The sequence below is a fragment of the Diuraphis noxia genome, unplaced genomic scaffold (assembly GCF_037042655.1).
Source record: "Diuraphis noxia isolate RWA-SAM2 unplaced genomic scaffold, SU_Dnox_SAM2 contig0001, whole genome shotgun sequence".
Classification (NCBI taxonomy): Eukaryota; Metazoa; Arthropoda; class Insecta; order Hemiptera; family Aphididae; genus Diuraphis; species Diuraphis noxia.
This window is the reverse complement of record NW_028301711.1, coordinates 76,420,568-76,444,275: the sequence shown is the minus strand read 5'-3', so window position 1 is coordinate 76,444,275 and position 23,708 is coordinate 76,420,568. Positions and strand designations below refer to the sequence as shown.

General features: G+C 28.1%; 1 protein-coding gene and 1 pseudogene across 1 annotated transcript in view; one reads left to right on the top strand and one right to left on the bottom strand.

Moving 5' to 3' along the window:
- The window catches only part of LOC107169388 (cytokine receptor-like), a 29,148-nt gene extending 17,116 nt beyond the window's left edge, over positions 1–12,032 (top strand). The window contains exons 3-13 of the mRNA XM_089217667.1: positions 1,414–1,878; positions 2,305–2,443; positions 2,508–2,680; positions 2,767–2,924; positions 2,990–3,224; positions 3,482–3,659; positions 3,744–3,892; positions 3,955–4,121; positions 7,141–7,345; positions 7,434–7,589; positions 11,217–12,032. Coding sequence (XP_089073793.1) covers positions 1,414–1,878; positions 2,305–2,443; positions 2,508–2,680; positions 2,767–2,924; positions 2,990–3,224; positions 3,482–3,659; positions 3,744–3,892; positions 3,955–4,121; positions 7,141–7,345; positions 7,434–7,589; positions 11,217–11,461 — 2,270 coding nt within the window. The 3' untranslated portion in view covers positions 11,462–12,032. The remainder of the gene's footprint in view (positions 1–1,413; positions 1,879–2,304; positions 2,444–2,507; positions 2,681–2,766; positions 2,925–2,989; positions 3,225–3,481; positions 3,660–3,743; positions 3,893–3,954; positions 4,122–7,140; positions 7,346–7,433; positions 7,590–11,216) is intronic.
- Positions 5,865–6,648, bottom strand: LOC149061744 (uncharacterized; annotated as a pseudogene).
- Positions 12,033–23,708: the final 11,676 nt, after the last annotated feature.

Here is a 23,708-nt window from a genome sequence, read left to right as displayed (position 1 = left end):
TCTACATTTATTAGGCAACAGTGCATAAAATAAAGGGTGAACGCCTTCAAATTTTTTTGTTAAAACAACATAAATTTGTTTGAATAAATTTGGCGCAATTTTAAATGTCCCGTCCATAAAAAAATCATCGCAGCTTAATGATATTTCCAAATTTCGTTGACGACCAAATATTAGGATTCTGTCTGCGCCCGGTCCACTGTCAGCTAGCAGAAAGTTTTCAGTTTTTCCGGGTTCTGATTCATACGTTTTATAATTTCGAGGTCTGCCAGATTTGTAGGATTTGATGGAGCTTGATGTATTTCATTACGTTTCCTTCTGATTAATTTCTTTAAAGCTTGTTGATTTGGAAGAGCTCCCTGACAAGCGACATCAGTATTTTGGGTACACTCATTTATTACTTGACACGTTGATTCTTGTGTTTCTAGAGCCCTTTTCTTAATTTTTGTAACGATTTTGTCCGCTGCTACTTTAGCTGCAGATGGTTCGTGACTATGCATATTTATAGTTTTTACGACTTCACGATTGACTAAATGCACACGCGCTTTACAATGTCGTTTTTTTTCACATCGCCAAAACTCAGTTTTTTCGTCTGCAGATAGTTTATCAAATACGTACAAAAATCCGTTTTCATAAAACTTTTCACGATTTCGCTGTGATGTGATGTTTTCCATATTGAATGACGTCTGAACTTAACACGACTACTTCGAAGACTAAAATATGCGATCTGTATTTTATACCTATAGACACAATTATTGTCCACCTATTATTATTATTTTGTATTGTTTAGTTATCGTATTTGTTCGCGTAGTGTCGTTAATCGCATGTACCTATTTAGGTTTCCTATAAGCATCGTTCAGATGGTATGCGATAAGCCGATACAATGTACAAACGACGTCGTTCGAGCAGATATGACTCTAAATATCCGTTTATAAATCGATACAGAGACATCCTATATTATTATAGATATAATAGTATTTTATCTAATAATTATTGCTCCCTACATGCACATCTCCGGAATACAGCGAGATATAGTGGAGTGGCCACTATACTCAGGAATATATGAAAAACCTACTTGTAAATTATTTTTGATTTTAAAAAATTAAAATTTTTGTAACTATTTTAGTAATACTGTAGATAGGTAGTATAGTGAATTTTCATTAAATTTTCGCGCCCATTTGTCTTGCGTCCACTCAACTCGCGCCTAATTGTCCCTACGCCTAGTTGGCAGCGCCGAGTTGGTCGTGCCCAGTTGGGGGCGCCCATTTGTCCTAGACCGTTTTTTTTATTTTCTTCAACTTAATATGATTACCAGATTATGAACAAATTAATATTCATCTAAAGTTAGTAGCAGTTTCGTGAGAAGTAACCAATATTAATCCACTGTATATTAATGTGACAATTCAAATATTTTAGGAACGGTACCAACTGGAAACATCGTGATAGAGTATGGCAGTGGAGTTCCTTTAGAAATCACGTGCATTTTGCAATCTGATAAAATAATAGTGCACAACTTGTTTGGTCATCGAACGGACAGTAGTAATATAACTAAATTTCCAAGCCACAGGATCATGTTTTATAAAAACGCTGAAATTGTACCCAAACAATATGTGACCATCGTCAACGCAACGGCGGCTCAACTTCACATTCCAAATCCCCCAGTTGGCCAAGATACCTATTATTGTACATTATTACTTGATTATGAACGGTATCAAAACGAAAGTTATGGTTATCCCAGCGATGATCACTCATATAATATGTCATCTAATGGTTCCTCTACGTTACCCACTGTACAATATGTAACTGCTGACTCGGACACAAATGGATCTCATCCACTGGGATCACACGTTGTCGTGTGTTTTAATAGAGTCTATGTTGGATGTAAGTTAACTACAACATTGAAATATATTTTGTTTTAATTATGCACTATATTAATTAAATTATAACAAAAATTGAATAACCGATACTAAAGTTTATGAATAATGAACTTAAAACATTGTGTCTATCCTACCTTAATTTCGTGTGTTTTTATTAAAAATTATTAATTTCATAATGGTTAGAAATAATATTTAAGCAGGTTTATGTGGATCACTCAAACCAATTTGGATAAAGAATCAATTATTTGATTATATCAATTTTTCAGCAATTTTTTGAAATTATTTATTTTTAAATTTTTATGAACGAATGAATTTGGAAAGAAAATTGACTAGAACCTTAATATTATACAACAATCATCTTATATTCAAGACTTAAAAAGTTATGACTTATATGATTTAAAACTTTAAAAAACCATTTCAAATTACTTAGATAAACCAGCCATTGTAAGACATTTTGCATGTATCTCTAACAATTGGGTCAGTTTGAGGTGCAATTGGAACACATCAGAGAACCCAATAAAAACTACTTATACGTTATTATTCAGATTACCTGATCGTGCTGGTGGCAGGTAATGTATTATAGCTATTAATAATATTTTTAATACATAATGTGTAAATTTTTTATACGAATAGAATATTCATAAATTGTCCAACGGATTCAGATATCAAAGAAAATACTTGCTATTGGGATTTCAATACCACGCCCATGTATAGACAACTGTATGAGTTTTACGATTTCAGATTAAATGGCCAAAATGTTTTAGGAAATTCATCTACATTTTTTAACTTTCATCATTATGCCCACAGTATATTTCAATAACAAAATCATATTTTAATTAATTTAATGATCCATATATTATGCAACATTATTTAATATTTTTTTTAAATTTAGTTATTCCCGCTAGCCCTAAAAATATAACCGTGATTGATATAACAGAATCGAGTGCTATGTTGAGGTGGTCTGTGGGGACTATGACAAACTTTTCACGGGGACTTATTCATAAGATCGAATACAAGTCACAATGGGATTCCAATCCTAAACGTTGGCACGTGAGTGTTAAAAATCCGCAAATAAAAAAAAAAAAATGATATGATAGTTGCAATTTTTTTCACAGACTATAAATACAAGTGACGTGCAGTGTGTGTCATTGCCGTCCAATCAAACAAATTCATTTATGTATTCTATGAATTGCCAAGAACGTGATAATAATTATTATTATATAAATGTTACTAATCTAATATATCCGTTTGCACATTACGATTTTCGTATATACGTACGTTCTTCGGTTGCTCGAGGGGAGGATAAATGGTCACCTCCTGGTTACATAAATCTGAAAACCAAACCTTCTAGTAAGTTAATACTTAGTAGCCTATTATAATATGTCTATATTAAAAACTACAAACTGATTTTAATTTGCTTAATTGAAATTGATAGGTATATATGATGTACCCATATATAAACTAGCTATAGGTAATTAGGTATTATTAATATACATTAGATACCTTTAAAAACAAATTTGATACAACACTAATACTTATGGTAATATACTTATAGTAAAAAAATACTACCTATTTATTATTTCGGATGCAATTTTCATGAACCATAGTACCATCAAAGCCGCCACGAACTGATATTGGGAGCTTTGAGAGTCTTACGTTACGAATCGATAAATCCAAAAGAAACGTGATCATTTATTGGCAAAAAATTGATGATAGCGAAAAATGTGGAGATTCATTTGAGTATCGTGCTTACTATACGTCAACAACAGAACAAAACAAGACCACGTTAGTGCCATTTATACATTTTTCTTGATTAAATCTTTTTTCTTTTTTTTTTTTTTTTGATACCAACATTGTTTAAAAATTTAGCATTCACTATAGCGATGAAATATATGAAAATTATGCTAAGTTTAATGAACTTAGTACTTCGATTAGTTACAACTTTACAGTGTATTCATCCAATAAAGAAGGTTTGTCTATAGAGTATTCGACAATATACGTACCTAGTGAATCACAAAGTAAGAATTTGATAAATATATCAATGTCGATATGAATATTTTTAACATTTAATTGTTACTAGGACTTGAAAAACCATTATTACTGACAAAAATTGTATTTGATCAAAGAGGTGTTTTTGAACTATCCTGGAAAAATGTTGGTACTACGAAATTGTCCACTGCCGATGAATTGAATTACTATACATTATTCTGGTGTGAAAATGTTAATCGTCATCCGTATCAGTGTAATGTATGTAAATTAATATATTAATTTTTAAATACAATTAGTACACACGTAGTGACGAAGAACTGGTTTTGAAAAACATATTTTTATTGTATACGTGCAGCTTATAAAAACATTAATTTTATCTTTTTGTTTTTAAGATTTTATTTTTTAATGAATAGCTATCTTTATGTAAAAAGTTCGTTATATTTTGATATAAGTAATATAATATATTAAGAAGATAGGGGTAAGATGGTGAAATTATTCATAATATGTATTCAAATCATATAATATTACACTATTAGTGTAAAAAAGTTATTTTTTTGTGGTAGATATTTAATTTATTTAATTTTGTCAATCAAAGTTCTAATATTTCAAATACTTTAGTCTAAAACATGGAGTTTTAACGTTTTTCATATACATAAACATACCCCTAGAGTACAGTAAAAGAGCGCAAGGGTTTATTTTAATTTAATTTTCTTAAATATTTTACTTACCAATTGTATTCGTTTTAATTTATAATAAATACGAGTATATATTTTAATCATAGCTATTTATGCACTCTGAAACTCTTGATGATGTGCTACTGGGTCGGCCTTATCTTTTTGATGCATTTTTGAAACGTGTTAGATATTCCTGAACAATTGATCGTCTAAATTCTAACTGAGTAACCTTATGACCAGAATTAACATAAAGTTTCCATGAATTGGTTATAGCAAAATCAATCAGCCATGTAAATAAGACCACCACCATTTTTTACCTAGAATTCCAATTCTATGGCTATGACTATAGCTATGTTTTCATCCATTTGGTCTGTTCTACTCATGTATTTATTGTACATAAAAACACAATTTTGAATATCAACTTGCACAATTATAGTCTTACCTTTTGGTCTTACTTTGTGGGGTTACTCCGTGTACTGTTGAACCAATGGTGACTACCCAATTGTCTTTCCACCTTGCAAAAAACACTCCATTATTTTTATCAATTTCCTATTCTGATTCTCCTCTTTCTTTTTTTGCATAATTTTTTGATTTGACATGGCGCAATTTTTGGGCAATCTATTTTCTCTCATAGTCCCTGTACCGTGATAACCATTCATTTTTAAAAACTTGAGCAAGTTGAGGCCACTAAAAAGGTTATCATTGATAATAACTTATCAATATAAAATCTGTAAGGTAAATTTTTCTTTTCCTTAGGAAATTCTTCAAGCATTTTCATAAATGGAGCTGTGCGTTTTCCAAACATGTTTTCATACAATACGTTTCTTTTTGGACTAATTCCTTGGTAAAAATCAAAATTAATGAGATACCCGTCTGGAGCATTCAAACACCAAATTTTATATCCAAATCGCACTGGTTTGCCTCGTATAAATTGCTTGCAGCTATGTTTTCCGAAATATTTGACCATTGATTCATAGAAATTTAAATTTTGAGAGGTTACGAAATGATTTAAAAATTTATCTTTTAACATATCCATTACTGGCCTCAGTTTCCATACTTTGTCGTTTACATTAATTTCATTATTATTAGCACAATGTATAAAACGCATAATTGAAATAAAGCGATCTCTGCGCATTGTATCTTTGACTAATGAATTCCCTACATCATCTAATGAGTCCCAATAAAACCGTTTCCCAGGAAGTCCATTATATCCACTTAGTACCAATATACCATTAAAGCATTTAATTTCATCATTAGTGACATCAAAATTATTAACATTTTTGAAAAGTGCATATAATTTGGATTGCTCTATTAAATATGAAATAAGTTAATCGTCAAAAAAAAGTTCAAATATTTCAACCGGTCTCATATGTGAATATTTAGAAAAACCTGTAGTTGGAAAATTCAAATCAGGCATTTCATAGTCACCTTTTACCCAATCAGTAGTTTTTTCATTATCAGGTATATTGAAATCAGTGTAGTCGTCCAACTCGGCAATAGTTTCGAGTGCAATCGTATTTTCATTTACAATGTTATTTCCACATTTCAACCTAAAAAAAATTACAAATATTTTTAAGTATATTGCATTTTTTCATTGCAGAACATAATATATTACCTTATTTCTGCTCCGGCAGTTAATTAACGAGCTGATAAATTACAAGTATATGCACCTTCATCTTCATTGCCCGAATCTCCACCAGTCAATACGTGAGGGTCTGGTGGTTCAATAAATATACTTTCGACATCATTTTCGTCATAATTTGACTAAATGATGTCAAGAACTTCTTGTAAGGTTAATCCATCTCTATAGTTCAAAAAAATAATATTTATGACACTGTATAAACGATAAAAATTATATTTTATAAATCATTATAAAAAAATATAGGAGTATCACTAGAATCAATATATGTATGGTTTTCAACAAACTAAAGACTAAAGAACCCATACGGTAACACACACATTTCCAAGTACACTACACAGTATGTAATTGTAATGAGCAAGTAGAACCTTTTTGTATTAAGCATACACACACAAAGATTCAAAAAAATATTAATCATACATTAGAATAAAATATTTATATATAATTATACTTACTCTAGTTGAGAATCCATTGCCGTAAAAAAGTCTGTAGATGAACAAAACGGAATAATTGTTATAAATATTATGAACTGTCGTTAGATGATAACCACACTGCTAGTAAAATCGATAAACATACGGAGAATCAATTGCTATGATTAGATAAGAAAAATATAACCACAGACGTTGTGTACGTTTGACTTATAAATAGATTTTGTTGTGTTACCATATGGACACACCAGGCGTTGAAGGGACTGCAATACACTTGTTAAGAACTCCAAATGTATAATATACCACAATTCCTGGGGTTTACCCCTGTCTCTTCCTTCCATTTATCTAAACTAATATTCCTGAATATGTGTCAGAGACTCTATGGAATGAATCAATGTTTCTGATACCTATATTATTTAATGTATATTATTATTTGTATATTTTATATACAAATATTATTTTTATTTCATATTATTTTATATTATATGTATATTTTAAATAATGTTATTATTTAATGTAATTTATATGTTTTTCAGGGTTATATGAACTGGACGCATGTTCCTAGTTCAGAATTTCGCTCTAATGTCACTATATTTAATTATAAAGATAACAACTTTTATCAATTTGCAATAAGTTCTAATAGACGACGTTTACTAAGTAATGGGACCAATAATTATAATAAAATCTATTGGAACAGTAGTGGAATGGTGTGGGAATCTTGTACAATACAAAATAATTTAAGTATGAAGATCTATTATTTTTGTAGTTTGTAATAAATGCTATAATTTGTAAATGATCATTTTGTATTTATTTGTTTATGATTGTGTAGGTGCAAGAAAAGTTGAGAACGTTTGGGTTGATTTGATCAGCTCAACGTTTATTGGGTTAAGATGGAATATTGACTGTACCGACAGAATAGGTTCAGTTGGCGAATATCAAATATTTTATTGTGCTGTTGTTTCCACAAACAATTACATTTGCAATGGTAAGCATATTTCGAAAAATTTAACTTTCAATCGCTGAGAAGATTGAGTAAGAAATATAAATAATTATTACTTATTATGCGTATTGCGAGTCCTTTTAAGTATTTGAGTAAAAGTATTCAAATAATTTTTTAGGTAATGTATAACTTTTTAAATATTTATAGCATGAAGTATTTTGAATGGTATTTCAAATAATTTTTTTGTATTAAATACTTATTTGTCTTGAATGTTTTTTTTCTTTCGATTAATTAATTTTTATTCAAAATATTTGGTTAGAAATAGAAAAATATTATTGTTAAGTGCCAACTGGCAACTAAAACAATTGAATAATAGTTTTATTTAATATTCTGTTTTTCTCTGTTAACCGTAGCCCGAAGGTTTCTAAAAATAGACATTAATTAACGATATTTCCTTTTGTATTATTATATAGGTAACTGTTGATAATATCAAATATAATGTCTACCCTTAATGGTTGTGGGGGATCGCAAAAGTAATATAGATTGTTTAACTATATGTCTGAAAGCTTGCAACGTTTTATTCATTAATTTAATGAATGGGGGCCGGAGTGGCGCAATGGTCACGCAGTTGACTACGACTCACACAGTCATCGGTTCGATTCATAGCAAAATGCAAAAAAATTTTGTGTGGTTCTACGTGATCATCAAATCCACACGCTGTCGTCCGATTGCGTCATCCGGTTTCCAACTAAGTCCCACTCCACTGTAAGTGAAGACCAAACATGTCTCCTCTAGGCGAAGAGGGGGGAGGTAGTATCATGTATAGAGTGATGTATACATAGATAAATAGATCACATGATCTCCCTACTACCCACTTGTGATAAGCATTGACGAAGACCTAGAAGTCGTTTTAATTAAAAAATACAAAAAAAAAAAATTAATGACTTGTGTAATGTGTAGTAGACAGTAATTGGTAGTTGAGTAGTTCGTAAATGTGTACAATCTGTCTGTTGAAAGTGTGATTTTTTAGTTTTAACAGTGTCAAAATCCAGTGATGGAATAACATAAATAAAAATTAATTATCTACTTTAAGTTTTAATGTGAGTAATTATAGCCATGATACTGAATTTTAAATTCTGAACGGAGCAATACGTTCGTATTGATTTTACAATGTTATTTTTTTTTTGTGTCTGTGTACACGATAAGTGGTCAAAAAAATCTTCAATTTTAAACTTCAGTAATTGTTCCGGTTGGAAAGTGAATCTAGTTGGTACATTGGAGAGGTAAAATTTGGAATTTCACAGTAGTTTTCAAGAAGACCGGGAAAAACAGAAAAAAAATTAAGGAAAAATGGGAATTTTTACGCAAAATTAATTTTTGAGAAAATCGAATTTTGATATTGGTGTAACTCTAAACAAATTACCATACACACATTAAATTTTTACTGAATGTTTATACTTACATTTTCTATACTTGATATAATTTTCAAAATATTTTAACTATTTTTAAGTTATTTAAAGACATTTGAAATTGTCGAGCTTTTTAGTTTTTTTTAAAAAAATAAATAGGCTCTTTTTTTATATTTGTAATTCCCGAGATTTTAAGATAATAAATATGCTCCAAAAATAAACTAAATGCTAAAATATGAAAATTAAATTTCGTATACCGCATCGTTAGGTTATAAAACAAATTTTGGTGTAAACTAGCTATTTTTTTGACCAACCAATAAAAATATGCAAATGCATACAAGTGTTGGTCCTAGTAATAAACATATATGTATTTAATACCTAAAACAAAGTGATTATAAACCGACTATGTGCCAATAATACCTACGTTAATTAGAAACCTACTTCAAAAACCAAAAGTATTTGCAAATATTCCAAATAGTTTTTTAAAGTATTTGAGTAGTATCTTAAATACATAGAAAAATGTAATACTGAGTAAATACTCAAATACTTTTTAAAAGTATTCTATACAAGTACCTACCTATGTGTATTGCTATAGATTATATTGATTGAATATATACATATAGAGTATTTCACATTTTCACAGAACTGCCTAGGTCGGATGTAATCTGTGGAAATAGAAAAGTAAATCGTTCATTATACACGATAAGTCTATAACTTATGTGAGATTAAAGATTTCATTAATAAAAAATATGTAATATAATAATTATATTACATTATAATTATTATAATGCCACAATACACATAAAAACTTAATATTTAAATATATACTCGGTCTCTAAAATAAACAATCAATTTTTGTTCATCGTGGTTGATGCGATTGAAAAAAAAAAACCCTTCAAAAATTAAGTGATTGCAGATCAAACCGGGTCGTAGGTGGGAAATGCGCAGCAATAACGAAAATTAGTGGGCTGACTGATTAATCTCTTTTAAAATAGAGTATAGGCAAATTGTATGATATGAAATGGGATTAAGATACTGATATAGCGACGATACCTTACAATTTGGTATACCACGGTTTTCTATTAAGGTTGGAGCTCTGCAAGTAATCACATATTGAAATGGCAAGAATAATAAACTAAAAATGCTAATTGTAGTCACCCTGATTTTGCATGTGAAACACACCACAGATTTTAGTTTTGTCCTAAAATATAAAATCAGTCTATGTCTTATGTCTTGATTATAAACTACATAGTATACAAATTAATTGAATGTGACTATTGATCTTGTCCCTAATTAACAATAATTAGTAGAAAAACAAGAATTTTTATATATTTTATAAAATGTTACAAAATGAGATTATCTTATTCCTCCACGAATTCCTCAATTTTGTTCCCAAATTTCTACTACTTAAGTATCTACTCACCACGGTAAATTTATGATGATGGCTGTTGACGTTGGCGTCGTTGGCGAGGGCAAGTACGTTAGAATATTCAGTGGTGAGGATGGACGAGTTTTGATCGCCACCCAGTAGCGTTCTCTTAGCGACCAGACTAAAAATACGTCAGTTTGACATAGCTTTGTATGGGAAACATATAGAAGCGACATAGAATGGATATTTGTGGCAGAGACTATGCATACTCGTACATATTTTTATTTTATAATTTAATATAATATCATTGGTATTTAAAAATAATATCTTGGTTGTATCCATATTATTAGTGTATAATATTATGATAGTTGCTGTAGCGAGTTAATATGTGATTTTTGTATGTACATTAGGTGTTTAGCGGACACGGACGTTTTGGTGTCGCCGTATAGGCGTTGCAGTTTTGGCGAACAAGTTTGATACATTTCAGGTTTTTCCAATGAAATAAGATCTAAACATGCTGGTGGAGTAAACTGAACTTCTCTCCTTTTTCTTTTGATTTGCTTTTTTAATGCATTATTATTCGAAAGTACTTCCTAATATATAATTAAATTAAAAAATTACGAACCTATTATACATTTTTAATGTATTAGCTTTTTAATTTTTACTTTATAAATTATTAATTTTGTATTATGTTTGATATTATACTACATAAATAAATTATTTAAATGAATAGCACGGCAAAACGGCCAGAGCCAAAACAGCCATGCCCAAATGGTGGCGCCAAAACGTCATAGATCAAATACCTTATAACTGTTTTATTAAATTCTTAGTAATGTATGGAAATTGTTCGTTTATTTAAATTTATAATTATTTTTAATCTGTTTTATACCGTAGGATCCATGTTGTCAAAAACAATGAGCAGAGAAGCTGCACAAAAAGACGGAGGTTTTATATTATTAACGAACCTTGAGCCTTATACTACGTACATTGTTTCCATAACAATAAGTACAAATTATGGGAAAGGTATACATAGTGATCCTTTAACCATTACCACATTAGGCTTAGGAGGAGATTGGTATTTAAAACAAGAATATCCCACATATATAAAACAAATAATTAAACATAATTTTTATTCCTAATGCATGAATTGTGTATATTTCTTTCACAATACAAAATATAATGTTATTTTATAATATTTTTGATCATAAAACTATTTGTATATCTATACAGATTGATTCTAATTAATAAGAATTAGAATTTAAATTACTCCTCTTAGTCCCAAGATATTTAGAGATTTAGTACTTCATCCATGCACTATTCTGTGAAAAAGTATTGAAGACATTGTATATCTTGTGTAATTTAATGAAGTATGTACTCATAACGGCACTCTTATAGTTAACACTCTCTTTATATTACTTAGAATTTAAGTTAAGCCACTTCTGTATACAACCTTTTTACTCTAATTTTTTATCAGTAAGCACAATATTGTTGTCAAAATATTATTAAATCAATATAATTTTTTTTTTTTTAACTAACTATTTTATCAATTTTATCAGTATTATAATTATTAATACTATTATTGATCTTGTATTACCTACTGCATTTGCGAATGTACTAACAGTTAATCATTCTAACACTATTATTGGTCAATAGGTACTTCAGTATTAATAATATTTATTTGTAATTTGTTTATTCTTATTTTGCAAGTCCCGCTACATTTTAACTAAAATATTTTGTGAAATCTTACTTCAATAGTTATGAATAATATGAATGTTAATAAAAATACAAAATAATGTTATTTGAATATTGAATAAGGTGTAATATTTTATAATTAATAATCTATACACCTATACAGGGTGATTACTTTATCATGAACCAGTCAATATCTCGGTAAATATAAAGAATTTGAAGATCATTTTTTTTACATTTTCTAGATTTTATTATTTTAATATATTTAATTTTAACTGCTTATCTTATTTGATAAGACACTATCAACTTACAATTTTCAAATGGGAATACTTATTTTCAATAACGAAAATTTATAAAAAATTTTTTTAACCTTAACAGAAGGTATTTATTTTAAGTAATCTATTTGCGACTTATTAACGTTTAAATATTCGTCCAATTTACTGATACTGAGCTATTATCAAACCCAAAATCAAAAACCAGAAATCAATACGAAATTAAATCTCAATTTAATGATATTTATAATGGTCATAAACAATAACAACAAATAATAAGTACTAAGTACAAAAGCTTATATGAATTGGACCTCACTACCTTACTGTCCTATCCCTACTCTCAGGCGAATACAGAGTTTCGGGACGTCGGGTGAACAACGTCAAGCCAGCAACTGTGTCAGCTATAAAGTATAAAAGTAACATTTTATAATTTACCACTATCAGTGGCGTGCCCAGGATTTTTAAATGGTAGCTGGGGATCAAAGGAGGTTTGAATTAACACTATTGTTAGTCCTAGACACTAATGGCCAAAAAATAATAGGTCCTAAAATATATACGATATATAAATATAATAAGCTACTATCAGCTATCATACAATTATATATTTTATTGATAATTTTATAAAATTTAATTTATTAAAAAGTAAATAAATAAGAATAAATAGTTACTAGAGTTGTATAATGATTAAATAAATATTCAAACTTTTGTCTGTATATCATAAGAGATATAAATAAATATTGATTAAAATAAAAAAATATGACAGACTTTTGAATATACTTATTACACTACCTTAAGTAAAAAATAAAAATAAATAATCTACTTTAAAGTGTAATTTTCTGGCTTTAGGTAGTAGTAAGTTTAAAACGTTGTCAGCTGTAACTTTAATTTCTTGATGAATATTTAGAAGCGCTAAACCATTCAATCTATTTTCCGACGTTATGTTTCTAAGATATGTTTTTAAATGCTTTAAAGTAGAAAATGATCTTTCTCCCGAAGTCCCGATGCTGTAGTTACAAGGAAAATAATTAAGTATTTTAATAGTTTGTGAACTGTGGGGAAAACATTCAAATTAAACTGTAATTATAAATTTTACCTTCCTAGCTTTGTCCAAAATACAAACTTATATCATAAGAACAAAAAATCAAAATGTGTTCTTTATTTAATTCACTTGTACATTCAATTCTAACTTAATTTAAACTAGTTTAAAACAAACAATTAGTAACAGGTTAAGAAATAATAATTTTATTTGTTTATATTTAATTTCCTTACATCATTCATAGAATCTAAATTAGTAAGTACTAGAAGTAGAACTATCATTTTTTGAATTGTAATGTAGTCGGGATTTTACAGGTATCTGAAGCAATAAATATATATATGAATATAATTAGATAGGTAACTCACTAAAAACAAATTTTTAGAACGCAATTAAATTCTCACTTCTTGAAGATTATCTTCATCCTCAGAAGTTTTCGATCTTTTAAGTTCCACTTTTAAATAATTTAAAAACAATCTTTCTTTAGGTTCACTCAATTTTTATATACAACACTATGCAATCACTAACTAAATAAATAATAATTCACCAAATCAAGGTGGATAAGTATACAATTACCAAGATTAATAATTACACACCCTGCACCAGAATAATAACTTTGTAATAATGATATCGATACGAATCATAGGCGTGCGTAAACTTTATTCGCAGGTTATGCAACAAGAAAAATCGGGCCCCTCAAAAATTTTTGACGACTACATAACTGTGAGTAGGTAATTAATCTACACTTATTACATTCATGTCTGTGAGTACACTTTGTGTCAAGTAATAATAACCACTCTTTATTAATTATATATATTTTTGTCGTTTTCGATACTATTAGTTAAGAATTTAGGATATTAACCAAGTAAGAATTATTTGTAAGTAATTATTATTCTATTCAATTATGTACAATGTAATATAGATTTTATGAAGGAAGTTTTATTTTAAAAATTATATTTTAACAATTATATATTACATTGTTATAATACGAGTTTAGACTGCTTAGTGCTTAGCTAAGTTTTTTTTGTTTTTAATTTTTTTCTCGCATACAAAATACATTCGGGAATTTAAATAAAATGCTATTATATTTTTGGTTAATGCATTTACATGTTCATCACACCCGAGTAATTTTATATTAAATTTGTCTGTCCTAAAGACAGCGTCCTTAGCTCATCTAATATTAAAAATAATACATTTTTTTTGTATTTTAGTTTTTGCAATAATTGAGCAAATTACATCTTCGAGCTAAAACTAATAATAATTATTATTAATTAATGTACAAATACATAATAGGTACATCTATGTAAATTATTTGCATATTTATATTTATTATATATTTATATATTATTATATTACTTGGTATATAAATAATTTCATAAAGTTCTTTAGATGGTACAAGTAAATAACCAATTAGGTACCTAAATGAGAATTAAAAATAGAATATTATCAATTTATAAGTATTATTAATTATTATTATGTATATTATATAATTATTTTAATTGATAATATATTCAATTCTCTATTGTAGATCTATCTTCTCTAGTTCTCTACATCATACTTAATATTTTTTGTTTGGGACTTGGGTTAGTAGGTAGTATCAGTATATTTGAGCTTTTATTAGCAGTTTGACTAGTACCAGTACCTTTTACCTATTGTTCTAAATTGTACCTATTTACTAATTCCATTTTTGTACATATATGTATCATACATTTTATTTAAATCCATATATTTGTACAATATGGCTGAATAGTGAGTACCATATATTATTACAATTTTTACGTAATAATTGGTACACGATTCCAAAACAATTGTGTATTTTAATAATCCATACAATATAACATAAAATATATTATATTGGCATGCACATTATTGACATTTGAATAACAATTAAAATAAATAAAATTTAAATATAAATAATCTACATTACGACTCGTATAAAAAATAAAGGCCTTCGTGCGAATGGTAGCGTGCTCTGGTGATCAATTCTGAACTACCATCTGCTGCGATTTTTTGCGTCAATATTGTAACATTGAAAGATACGAGAGTGGTGTCATCTTATCTTCTCTACATCGTGATTGTGACATAGATCTTATACTCTTAGGCGGAACAAGCTAGTAGTTCCCGCGGTAAACGGTTGCTGCGCTGCACCGAGTGGAAGCCGGTAGGTACAAAAAAACACATATAGTACAACATTATTATTTATTATTTACACAAAATGTTAACATCAATGTTATTTTCTTAATACATAACTGGTAAATTTAATATACAATCGATCAATAATAAATACAAGTAACACATAACTAAAACATATACTTTATGCAATACACTTGGTACATAATAAGTAAATTTAACATCAATTAATTATAAAATTATATCGTGTTCAGCTTATGAACTTGACTAGTTTAATTTACAGTTGAAATAACTTAGTTTTTCCTAGTTGACTTAAAAAAATATTGCTATATTAGTATAAAATAAAAATAATCCAATACTATAATAACACAAACATATTTTCTATTCTTTATCTTGATAACATAATTTTGTTTGTTGTATTAATATATTTTATTAGATTAGAAAGGAAATAACATTCATTCTTTATGTGATTTACATACTAATTTAAAAAAAAAATAGATTAACTTTTTTTAACTAAGTTAATATATTTTTTCCATTTTAACTTTTAACTTATTGATCTTATATACTCTTAAGTTAATTATTTTCATTAACTTGCCAAAGATTTATAGACACAACCAACATCCCTGATTATAGGTACATAGTACATATACGAGTACAAACAACAATTTCAATAACGGGTAGTATTAATTTCTTTTCTTTAATACAGTAAATATATACAAACAACAATTTCAATAACGGATAGTATTAATTTCTTTTCTTTAATACAGTAAATATATACAAACAACAATTTCAAAAACGAGTAGTATTAATTTCTTCTCTTTAATACATTTGAATCATATACACAGAAAAACTGTTATAACATTATTTTATTTACCTCAGCGTCTTGATTTTCCATTTTTATATATTTTACAATGGGGGGCTATAATAGTGCGATTCACGATTCACGACACGTATCACATTATCAACTCTGATAAAGATTACATGTTAAATTGGTGGAGTGGTGGGAGGTATATTAGGAGCCGCGATGGCACGATTTAAAATTTCGCGTGTCGTTCAGTGTCGGTCAGAGAACTCACTTTACTGTCGACCGGTTCGGAGTCTCGGCGGATCGACCGTTCCAGGCGCGCTTATCGCGTGTCGTCCGTCGTCGATTGGCGGTTGAAAAGAGAAGTAATTGAGCGGGTGTCCGCGCAAAGGCCGTTTGAATTCAAACGGCTATTACGCGGGCCCGCGTCAAATGATATATTAGATATCACGTTAATCATATTACTTATTACTTATTATGATAACACTACAGAGCCCAGGGTCGTTATAAATACAGTCGATTACAGCACCAAAGTGTTATCATTTTTATTTTATCAGTGTTATCACAATAATATGATAGTGTCACCAACATTAATATAATACTATAATTATAATTATAATCTTAGTTCTCAGTGGTTCTAATTCGTTAATTAACTCAATTAAGTATAATAAAAAATATAAAATAAAAAATCACAATAATAAATACAAATTAGGTTAGGTTTAATTAGTCTTTTGATTTAGGTCTTAGGTCTTTTATGTGTTTTCGGTAAATCTAATAATACTGTTGAACTACGTTTTTTAGGTAGCAGTGTTAAACCATTATGCTTTATAACCATTTTATTATGGACATTATTTAAAGTATCTAGTTCTTTTGACAATTCTGGATGTTGTTTTTCGTCTATGATGTAAGTTAAATCAATCATTTTCTTAAGTAATTCTCGACATTGGGCTGGTATATTTGAAATATTTTCATTGGTTCTATTAATCATTGGATTAATTGAGGTAATGGCATTTTCATTATTTTCATTTAAAACTGTGACACTGTTTTGAATTTTGATTTCATGATCTGTATTATTAGTAATTGAATACCGAGGATCAGATGATATGAAAACATTATTTTGAAATTGTTGTGGTAAATCTTCAAACGAACATCCCGGTACATAAATAAATAATGCAATCACATGTTTACATGGCCAATGATATTTTTTAAAATCTAAACATGTACAACTGGGTAATTGAAAATTTACTATATATGAGGAAGAGTCACTTTCACTCTTTACTTCGAACAATAATTTATCCATCTCTAATTTTTTAATTTTTTTTTCATTATAGATATTCTGAGCTGTAGCATATCGTGAATATACATAAATAATGGAGTAGAATCTCAAAATAAACTTTTAAAGAGTTTTTATTTAAAAATGCAGACTGACAAGTCTTTAAATAGTATGTATATTAGAAAATATAATTGAACAGTTTTTACCACAAAGTTTAAGTAAATATCAGACAAAAAATTACAAACTTTCATCATATTATAAACAAATATCAAATAAAATACCTTCATTTTTACACGGACGACCAGAAACGTTTGTTAAACATGTATATTCACGATATGCTATAGCTCAGAATATCTATCATGAAAAAAAAAAATAAAAAATTAGAGATGGATAAATTATTGATCGAAGTAAAGAGTAAAAGTGACTTCCTCATATCTAGTAAATTTTCAATTACCCAGTTGTACATGTTTAGATTTTAAAAAACATCATTGGCCATGTAAACATGTATGTGCATTATTTATTTATGTACCAGGATGTTCGTTTGAAGATTTACTACAAACATTTTTGAAACAGTGTTACAGTTTTAAATGAAAATAATGAAAATGCCATTACCTCTATTAATCCAAATTCGAGTACCAATGAAAATATTTCAAATATACCAGCCCAATGTCGAGAATTGAAAATAATCGATTTAACTTACATCATAGACGAAACACGAAAAACAACATCTAAATAAAAAGACTAATTTAACCTAACCTAATTTGTATTATTATAATATTTAACATGACAAAATAAATTTTGTAATAATTTAAAAATAATTATTAATAATAATTTAATAATAATTTATTTTGTCAAGTAAGATTTAGGTATTTAGATATAGGTGACACTATCAGGTGATACCTTATTATGTGATAACAATGATAAATAAAAATGATAACACTTTGGTGCTGTAATCGACTGTATTTATAACGACCCCAGAGCCCACAACCACCATGACCTTTTTTGGCGTCGACTGTTATCACTAGTTAGCAATCTAGTTTATTATCTATATATCTGTGAACCAGTATATCTTAAATCGTGATAGAAATTCGGGATATAGATCGGTTTACCCCCACTTTTCTAATTAATTTTGTTATCGCGTATATAGTTGATATGAATTGTTTCCCGCAGTTTTTTAAATCTTTATCATGGTTTTCATCTGCCTAATGCCTATACAGTATACTGGCTACTACACTAATTAGTAGTTAGTACCCACTATTTAGTACCTATTCTGATTTTTGATTTTCTGAATATTCTATCCTTGCCACTTGCCAGCCAGAGTGCCAGACGCCAGTTAGTGCTTGGTGCTATTTATTAATTTGTTTTCCAATAGTTATTACTTTTTTGAAAATTTTTTTCAATAAAAATAAAAATGGATAATGATAATAATAATATTAAAATTGCGATGCTTAGGATTTTGTCCTTAGTAAGAATCGTGTTGTCACTGATGTTATAAATCATACAGTACAATCGATGTCCAATAAATTGAAGGCAGTAATACGATTACGGACTTTTTACCTGAAAAAAACATAACACGATTGCGGACTTTTTACCTTTTAATATTTGAGAAAAAACAACACGATTGCGCACCTTATAAATATTTTACCTTTGAGCAAACACAAATATTTAAATAATTTGAAATAAATGGTTATAGTTTAAGAAACTCACCTATATTAATTCATATAACTATTGTTATATGACGTCTAATAATATTTTATTACTCTAATAACCGATAATAACTGATAAATGTTAGTGGCTGTGCTTTTCCAACGTACGAGTATTCACATCCGATTGATAATTAACTAATACTGTACGTTAAAGCGATCTATAGTGTGATAATCGTCGGTCACATTCTCACGTCATATTATCTAAACGTTAAATTGTGACAGTCTAAATTGTGCAACGTGTATATTTCCGTTTTATTTTTGTGCAATTTTGTTTTGGGGAAATGGAGAAACAAATACCAAAACAATTTGAAACAGAAAAAGGTAAGCCGTGTATTTTAGTTGAAGATTATAAATATAGTGAATTTAAAGTTCTGAAAAAGTGTGGGAACATTCGGTATAACTGTACAAATAAAAATTGTTCTGCCAGTTTACTCGTTGACAAGGATGTGACCAAAGTGTTAAATATGTTAAATGAGCACACACATAAGGTGATTCCAAAAAATATTATTAGTAGGCATATTGTGAGTTCTCGTTTAAAAAGAAAATGTGAAAATGATCTTCTCACTAGGCCAAATAAAATAATTAGGCAAGAACTTAGAAATACCGAAAACGATATTCAACCGGTTTATTCTGATATAAAGTTATGGAGAAAGTGTATGTATGATAAACGTAGAAAGAATATGTAAAAAATTCCAAAATCTTTAGAGGAAGCGATAACTCAGTTGTTTGATGGTCGTGAAAATATTATAACTAATACTGGTGAACTATTTTGTCACATGGAAGAAACTTCAAGTCCAGTTATATTCACTTGCAAAACTAATCTTGAACTATTGAGTCAATCTTCTCATATTTTTGCAGACGGAACATTTTCATATACACCCAAATATTTTAAACAACGTATTCAATACATATATTACAAAATGGTTTTTATGTTCCTGTAATTTATTGTTTTTTAATTTCAAAATCAACTGAAACTTATATACAAATGTGGCACACAATTATTAATTTATGTTTAAGATTCGACATAGATATACAAAATTCATTAAAGTATTCAAATTTTCATTTTGATTTTGAAAAAAGTGCTCACGACGCTGTTAGACATTTTTTCCCAAACTGCAAAATTATGGCCTGCAGATTTCATTTAGGCCAATCTTGGTTCAGGAAAATTCAAAGTGACAGTAATTTATTAAAAAACTATAATTCAAAATCTGAACTAGGTGTTTGGTTGAAACAATTTTTTGCACTTGGATTTTTACCTTCAGAAGATGTAGAATGTTTTACTTATTTAATTGAAAATAGCCCTACTGATAATTTTGAATTTACTGATTATATACTGAACAATTAAATATCATCTGATGCCGCTTACCCGCCGATTTTATGGGCAACTGAACCTTCAACAGAGGCAAGAACGACCAATGGGCCAGAATCTTTCCATAGCCACTATAATGCTCAGTTTTATACTTCTACTCCATCTATTCACCAAGTTATACATATTTTATTGGATACTCAAAGTGAAACTTATTTAAAAATATTTAGTATAAAGCAACAAAATATTAACAAGCCTCGTAAAGAGCAAGAAGAGAATATTGCATCTATAATTAACACTTGGGAAAAATATAAAAATAATGAAATATCTTTAAATGATTATTTGCTAACATTAGGACCACGTTTTTGTGCTAAAAAGTTATAAGAACTTGATTTTTATTATATACACACACATATATATTTTTTTTTTTTTGACGCGTAATTACTGTGATATATTATAAGAGTTTTTTTTTACTATAGGTATACGTATTAAGTTATTATTAATGTTGGTAAATTTATTTAAATATTTGTGTTTGCTCAAAGAAAAAATATTTAAGGTGCGCAATCGTGTTGTTTTTTTCTCAAATATAAAAAGGTAAAAAGTCCGCAATCGTGTTGCACCGCCAATTGAAAAAGTAAGTATAGATTTTAATAAATTTAAATGTTTTACGCACCCAGGCGCGGTGAACTATTTTTTGACCAGGGGCCCAACACAGAATACCGACTCACCTACCCGCCTAAAATTAATATTTACACTTACATTTAATGAATATTCATTACTTTCCTACCTATTATTATTTATAAAATATCTTTAATTTTTTTTTTCTTTTTGACATCGATACCCAACCACCCACCTGATAACCAATAGGGTCCAAGCACCTGGAAAACCACGCTCACCACACCACTACAGCTAGGGTTGGGCAGTATCAAGTATCAAGTACAATTGTATCTTGTATCATGATACATAATTTTAAAGTATCAAGTACCATGTATCATGATACATTTTACGCCAAATGTTTTGCCAAAAGATACAAGATACTTTATTGTAGAAATGTGTATTGAATAGTACCAAGACATTTCAATTTTCGGTATTAGATAATATCAATTAGCAATCAAAGAATAAACTAGAATTAATTACTTATTTTAACGACAATAACAAATCTATATATTGTTTAAATAATTATCCAACTATAAAAAATGTTTTGTAAAATATAATACAAGTCTATGTTCATCTGCTCCTGTTGAGCGTTTATTTTAATTTGCTAGTTTTGTGCATTCAACCGGTAGATCTAATCTATCAGACAAAACGTTTGAAAATTTAATTTTCCTGAAAGGCTATCAATATTTTATTCATAAAAATAACATTTAATTTAAAAATTAACCACTCATAAGGCCATAAGACCATAGCCAATTTAATTTGTATATTCATTGTTGACCATAAGTCCATAACCAATTTTAGACATAAAAGAACTATATATAAGTACAAATTAAGATGTAATTTTTATGCAATTTATTAATTTTGGTGTATTTATGTTATTATAGTTATAATGTGTACCAGGCACCTATTGACTTTTTGCATTATTTAATATAATTTTGACTTTAAAAGTATTTATGTATTGACAGTCTAGTGAATTATATATAGGTGTTTTAAGTTTAATAGTAAATAAAATTTGATTAGAAATATAGAAGTATCGTTGATACATGTATCATGTATCTTGTATATTTTCTATATTCACAATGTATATGGTGAACAACTAATGATTTTTCTTCAACTTATATAATAAAAATAAGTTTCTTATTTTATTTAAAAGAATAATACTATTCAGCAATGTAGGTAAATTTAAAGTTAAGTTTTCACAATATATTTATAAAAAGTTATACCTAATGCAAAACCATATTTGGCAACTTTATTGAGAATTGGAGTAACTCATAAATATCCAACAAGATGTTACAATATACCAATTACACATAAATACATAATCTAAATAAATTCAATAGTTTATGAGGTGAAATCAGGGCCGTATTTAGGGGGGAGCTACAGGGTGCTGTTGCCCCGGGCGGCTGAGTAGGAGAGGATGGCTAATTTTTTATAATTTAAATTTGTATTTTGTATAATGATTAATGAGGCGTATTTTATTTTGGTTGCCCCTTGATGTCAAATTCCTAAATACGGTCATGGGTGAAATACTGGTTTTTTTAGTACTTTATTTTGTATAATTAATATACAATAATGGTGTAGACTAAATGTAACAATTATAAATCAATAATATATATAAATATATATATTATAATATTAAATAATATAATGACACTTCTGGGATACAAATAACACATAATTTATCATTGAGTAATTCTTTATTTAATTACTAAGCAATAAAAAAAGTAAACAAATAATTTAATAAGAATAGTTTAGTTTTATTTCAAAATTGGAAACAATAAAGAAAATAATATATTTTGAAAATACAATTGTTTATCTTCTTTATGTCTAAAATATCACGAATTTATTGTTAAAAAAAACAACTAAATATAGAATGATACAATTATAGTGTCCATACTCATTAATTCAGATAGTTCTTAAAAATTTATTAAAATATTTTTTTAAATTTCAGTCATTATTTTTTTATTTTTTTTTTAAATCAAATTTCTATTAAGTAGTTATAAGTATTTACAGTTTTTATGAGGAGAATAGTGGTACAGGGGTACACCTCAAAAAGTCCGTTCACTATTCCTCTCATCCTAACAATACTTATAACTACTTGACAGAAATTTAATTTAAAAGAAATACTCAAATAATATGAATTTTAAATGTATGGTCTCGTTCAAAAAAGTTTTAAAAAAATGATAACGATAAAATGTTATAAAATTATGCGAGATTAAAATTTTTAAAGTTTTAAATTTTTGAAATAATAAGTGTTGACACAATTGATGGATCATTTGGTATTATTTTTTTTTAACTAAAATAGTGTTGAGTATGTGCATGAGTAATTACAAAAGTGTCAAAATGGTCAATTTTCTGTCTTTAACCTGCCAAGGTTTATCTGGTACCTCCGAACACTCAAGCGGCTCTTTTGTGTTTGTTTTTCTATATTTTAAACAAATTTGGCATTTATTCACAACTTCTTCTATGTCCTTATTCATACCTACCCAATATAAACAGCTTCTAGTTCTATATT